Raw genomic sequence first — 5,799 nt, 5'->3', positions numbered from 1 at the left:
GCAAAAGCAATGAAAATGGGGGGCAGGGGGGAGAACGGGCACCTTTGCTGGTCTCGGCTGCCAGCCTTCGCTTCTCCTCCTGAGCCGCCGACTCCTGCAGGTCTTTTGGGGAGGGGTCCAGCATTTCCCATTCTTCGGTGTAAAAAACACTCCTGCGGTTTTCCCCACTTCCTTTCCCGGTTCTTAAGGAAGACACAGAATTCCTGCAAAGGACAGACGTCCGAAATGGCTGGGAGGGCAGAGAGAGGTTGGCTGGACTCACAAAGCTGCAGACGCCAAGAGCCCAGCGACTTCTCCGAGGGCCTCAAAGCAGGAACCCCCCCCTCCCCCCAATCAGAAGCAGAGAGCCCCCCTGGAGAGCATTGGTGCCCCCTCCCTCCATGGGCCTCAAAAGCGCCCAGGACAGGAGGGCTCCATTGCCCTCCATCACCCCCCCCCCTTTGCTCTCTGGAGCTGCCTGGGGGAGGCACTTGCTCTCTGCTTCCCAAGAGCCGAATGCCAGGAGCTCCGGACCCCTCCCGCCTCTCTGAGCTTCGACGTAAACAGCAGGCAGGAAATGGCGCAAGCCTGACCCTCCGATGGCCGCCTGTGGTCAAGCTTGAGCCCCTTCCCAAGAGTGAGGCTGGGGGAGACAAGAAGCCAGGGCAGGGACCCTGATGAAGGGAGGGCTTTTAAAGGGACAGTTGCTGCCTCTGAGCAGCCCAGGACTCTCTCCCTGCCTGGCTCCAAAGCGGTTCTGCTTCGGTCGCCCTGAGCCTCTCCCCCCCACCCCCCCCCCGCTTTCTCAAGACTTTTGAAAACCAAGGCGGCCTTTCCGGAGCTCTCCGTTCTCCAGGCACCCCCGTCCCCCCCCCCCCTTTCAAGGAGGAAGCGGGTTCAAGGCGGCTGCCCCAGACCACGAGGAATGCGCGCTTGCAAAATCCGGCCTCTGTTTACCCCACAGGAGGGTGCACTGGCGGGCAGGCTGTGAGGAGGATCGGCAAAAGAGGGAAGCTTGTGGCAGGCAGATGCCCAACAGGGGAAGTACAAAAGGCAAACGCTTCTCCCTTGGCAGCTGCCGTCCGTCTGCCGGGCTCCTGCAGCTACAGTGGCCACAAACAGCTGGGCTGCTTGTCCAGGCAGCAGCTCAGGCAGACGCGGGTGAAGGAACAAGGGGGAAGTGGGTCTCACACGGGAAGCGGAGTCTGACTCACAAGCGTTTGCCAACGGTTGTGCCAAACGCTCCACCAGGGCCCGATCCTTCCTCACCTCCTCCCAGGCCACCTCCCAGCCAAATGCCGGGCAGCAGGGACACTGGCTGTGCGCTCCAGCACCTGGCACGAGGGTGGGCAGCCTCTGTGGGGCAGGGAGGCCCCCCGCTTGCCCCAGACCAGGGGGAGAGAGCCAAAGGGGTCTGGCTGGGGAGAGGAATTGGGGGGTGCAACAAGGGAGCCTCTGGCGAAGTGGCTGGATTGGGGGGGGGGTGCCATTTCAGAGGCTTTCGGTGGCTCTCAAATGGGAGCAGTTCGCCTGCCAGAGACCCCGGCGTCCATGTCTATTTACACACACACACACGTCATTTTGCTGCCCCATTTGCAACCTCTGGTTTCGTGGATTCCTTCTGGATGGCGGATTCTGCCGTCCATGAGACGCTTTGAGTGCAAAACCGCATCACAGAACCGTCCTTGTGCTTCGTAGGACTTCTCTAGGGGTGCGAGTTCAGAACACGCTGGGGGATTTAGCCGCTGGAAGCCACTTCCAAAGCCTGCTCGCTCACTCGCCTCAGTGCCCAGCCTTAAGTCCAATGGGCCCTCGGAGGAGAAAAGCGCCTTCTCTAGCTGCCCCCGCCAGGACTCACCTGATCTCGGTGCCCAGCTGCCTGAAGGAGAAGTTGATGGGGCCCGGGTGGCCCGGAGCGGGCAGGCAGGCGGCTTGCTCCCCCACCAGCTCCGTGGGGGCGATCTCAACGGCGAGGACATGGCGGGCTTTCTCCGCCGAAGCATTTGCGGGCAGCGCCGTGCAATCTGAGGAAAAGCCAAGCCCGGAGGTTATCTGCCAACCGACTTCCAGCTTCAGGCTTACAGGAAACCATCCCAAGAGCCCCCGGGTGTCTCAGCGGAGGCCTCGAGGGGAACCACTGATCCTGATGATCCTGCGGCTCTTCAGGGACCCTCGCAGGAAATGCAGGCGGCGCATACATCAGCTGCCCCGGTCACACTTCCTCTCTGCTCTAAGCTCCTGGCAGGAGCAGCACTGGCAGCTCAGCAGGCACGCCCATGCCCACGCTGCTACCCCCCCCCCCCATGCAGCGACCGATGCCTTCTGGAGAGCAGCGTGCCCACTACCAGAGCCCCTCTCTGGGCTGGTGGGAGCGCCGACTTTCCCCAACCTGTCCACCGCACAGAGCGACCATCCGGGGCTCCTCTGCTTACGGGGCAGAAGCTGGCGGGAGGCCCTGAAGTGGCTTCCTGTAACTTTGCGAAGGCTTCCCTGGAGGAAACCACAGCCAGCCAGAAGGGCCGGCCCAGCTCTTCCGCTGCAGCTCTGCGAGGAAGGAGGCGGCTCTTTCTGGCTCTCCTGGCCCAGCAGGGACCCCGTCTGAGAAGCCGAAGTGCAAGGCAGCCCCCTCCCCCTTTAGCCGACCCCCTCTTCTGGCCCACAGCCGTTCCTGAGATGCAGGAACTGCCCTTGGGGGGCACTGACAACAGGAGGCCCACACCCTCCCACCCACCCTCCATCAATAGCAATAGCAATAGCAGTTAGACTTATATACCGCTTCCTAGGGCTTTCAGCCCTCTCTAAGCGGTTTACAGAGTCAGCATATTGCCCCCAACAACAATCCGGGTCCTCACCCTCCGAAAAAGCCCCACCAGCCGTCTAATCAGAGCAAACGCCTTGTGGGTTCCCTGACCCACAAGGACGCCATGTGTTATATTTACTGCCCACCTCTTTAAAAACATGGCTGTTAAAAAGAGGGAAACCATGAATGGCGTTATTGTTGCAACTGGATATTCAACAGAATCCACGCTTGTACGCATACCCTCCCTTGTATACGTTTGAAAAAAATCAACGTTTGGCCAAAGAATTCAGTTAAAAATCCAACCTGACCCAAAATAAAAGCTGGCTTTGTGTGTATTTGTTGATGTGTATGTGTGTGTACACCTGCACACAGACACACACGCACATAAGCGTACAGACCATAATTTCCAATTTGCGTTATCTTTAAAGTAAGCTTTAAATAAATGTTTGCTGTTGTGGAGAAAAATGAAGGAAAAACAGTCACCAAATCAAGGAAGCAGCTTCTTGTGACACAGGGGGGAAAATGTGCTGAGGCAGAACAGTTCTGAAGAGCCAAGGTGGCGCAGTGGTTAAATGCAGCACTGCAGGCTACTGCTAGATCAGCAGTTCAGCGGTTCAAATCTCACCGGCTCAGGGTTGACTCAGCCTTCCATCCTTCCGAGGTGGGTAAAATGAGGACCCAGATTGTTGGGGGCAATATGCTGACTCTCTGTAAACCGCTTAGAGAGGCCTGAAAGGCCTATGAAGCGGTATATAAGTCTAACTGCTATTGCTAACTGCTATTGCTATGCTATGCTATGCTATGCTAATCTATCTATCTACCTACCTACCTACCTACCTACCTACCTACCTACCTATCTATCTGCAATATTGCAGGTTAACTCTGCTCACTGCCAGGAGTTCGTTCCTGGTTGACTCAGCCTTCCATCCTTCTGAGGTGGGTGAAGTGAGGACCCGGATTGTTGTTGGGGGCGATATGCTGACTCTGTAAACCGCTTAGAGAGGCCTGAAAGCCCTATGAAGCGGTACATAAGTCTAACTGCTATTGCTATTGCTATTGCTGTGGACAATCACTGGCTGGGAATCCTGGGAGTTGTAGTCCCAGCACAACTGGAGACCTCGAGGCGAGGAAGGCCGACGGGGTCCGATTCTGCAGGGGGCCCTTTTCTCCCTCCCATCCAGCCCCCAACGTGGACCCTGAAGCCGGCGTGAAAGCAACACGCCACCACGTGGAAGTGGCCGCAGCCGTGGTCTCACCCCCTGCGCTGTCCTGGGGGTCAGCGAGAGATGCGTCACTTACCGGGACTGTCCTTGGCCACCAGCCCCCTGGAGCAGCCGGCTGGGGTCGGCGACGTCCGGCTGTAGTGCTTGGCAGCGTCGGGGCTGTGGCAATGCTCCCACCTCTTCTGCTGCAACTCCTGCAACCAGTACATCATGTCCTGGTGCGTGGCAGCCTGTGGCGGAGAGAAGCCGGCAGCCCTGACGGTTACAAGCATTGAGGGAGGGAGGGAGAGGAAGAGAGGATTGGAGCAAGCGGAGAGGAGGCTTCCCAATCCGCTGGAAACACAGACAGCCCAGGAGGGCAGTCATCGCCCGTCTCGGCAGAGGGGGGCGGGGGAGCCTTGGAAGCCATCTAGTCTGACCCAGGACGGAATCCTGCTACGACCGCATAGGCCAACCGCTCAGCTATCGTGCCACAGAACGAGTAGGGAGTTTCCAGTAGCAGAGTTTGGCTTCCCCTGATTCACTCCCAGCAGTCTACGGTTTTGCCTTCTGCACTGGGGACTCCGGGAACGGAGTCACCGTCTCTCTCAGGGGCCGGTGTTGACCGCATCATTTCCCACAACTGGCATGTTGGCTTTGGCCTGGGTGACCTCTGGGACTTCAGCAGGGCCACCAGGCAGCGGCTGCCAGCGTGGAAACCTCGGAGGTGCCCCTGGCCAGCCAGTCCCTCCTGAGCAACTGCAGGCAGGGGGGGGAGGGCCGGGAAGCTGAAGGCCTCCTGAGGTGGGGAATCCTTTCAAATGGGGGGGGGGAGGGTTTGACTTTGAGCCCCTTTCACCTTCCATCAGCCACAGCCCCCACCCCCACCCCTGGGTCAGCCGAGCGAGGGGCCTGAGCGGCTGCCCTGCCGGGGGCTTGAGATCCAAACTGCACCCAAGAGGTTGTGCAAACCCATCTGGAGAGGCCGCCCTAAACATCTGGCGCCGCTCCTCATGCGGGGAGGAGGAGGGAAGGGAACGTGCCAGCAACCAACCCGGGGTCTCCAACGGGGCCCCGCCTGGAGGGTCCTCGCTCGGCCAGCCAGACCCTCCAGAGAGGAAGGCTCAGCCCAGGGAGGCGGTGGCGGCCTTGGCCTGTAGTGGTGGAGGGAGGAAGGCCGTAGCGGGGCCAGAAGGGGGCTCCTGGCATTGGCCCCTCGGAGAAGGCCGGGACCCCCCCCCCATTCTGCAGCCTTCTCCCGTCCTCCGCCCCCCGGGCCAGGTGAGGGCCAGCCGAGGGCCGCGGGGGCCTCTGCCACGGAGGGAGGAGCTGCCGAAGGCGACCCCCCCCCCGTAAGGGCCGAAGAGCCCCGGCGCTCCCAGCCCCTGCAGGGAAGCCTCCGCGCGGGGCAGGGCCGCCTCTCCCCTCCCTCCCTCCCTCCCCGCCCGGCTGCTCACCCGCAGGACCGCCACGTCGCCGCCGGGCCCGTGGATCTCGAAGGCGGTGCCGGGCGCGCCGTCCTCCTGGCGCCGCTCCTCCTCGGCCGGCGGCGGCTGGAGCTGCGGCTGGGGGCCCGGGCCGGGCGCGGGCGCGTCGTGCAGGCGGAAGGCGGCGTGGGCCAGCTCCAGGCGGCCCAGCGGCTGCGCCTCCCGCGGGCCCTTGTAGTAGCAGAGCGCGCAGCGGGGCGCGTCGAAGGCGAACCAGCGGCTGCGGAAAGCCCGCAGGGGGCCCTTCCCGGAGAGCTTCTGCAGGTAGCCGCACAGGCGACGGCCGCCCGCCGCCCCCTCCTGCCCCTCCGCCGGCATCCCGCCAGCCGCC

The 5,799-nt window shown here is 61.6% G+C and overlaps 1 protein-coding gene across 1 annotated transcript in view; it reads right to left on the bottom strand.

Moving 5' to 3' along the window:
• The window catches only part of TBC1D2B (TBC1 domain family member 2B), an 11,805-nt gene extending 6,006 nt beyond the window's left edge, over positions 1-5,799 (bottom strand). Inside the window, exons 1-4 of the mRNA XM_087703918.1 lie at positions 5,439-5,799; positions 4,079-4,232; positions 1,838-2,003; positions 43-203 (exon numbers count right to left, since the gene is read on the bottom strand). Coding sequence (XP_087560044.1) covers positions 43-203; positions 1,838-2,003; positions 4,079-4,232; positions 5,439-5,786 — 829 coding nt within the window. The 5' untranslated portion in view covers positions 5,787-5,799. The remainder of the gene's footprint in view (positions 1-42; positions 204-1,837; positions 2,004-4,078; positions 4,233-5,438) is intronic.

The sequence above is a fragment of the Thamnophis sirtalis genome, unplaced genomic scaffold, assembly GCF_051295495.1.
Source record: "Thamnophis sirtalis isolate CommonGarterSnake01/CBP01778 unplaced genomic scaffold, rThaSir2_p1.2 scaffold_2, whole genome shotgun sequence".
NCBI lineage: Eukaryota > Metazoa > Chordata > Lepidosauria > Squamata > Natricidae > Thamnophis > Thamnophis sirtalis.
The sequence above is the reverse complement of the archived record's forward strand: the minus strand, read 5'-3'. Positions and strand labels throughout refer to the sequence as shown.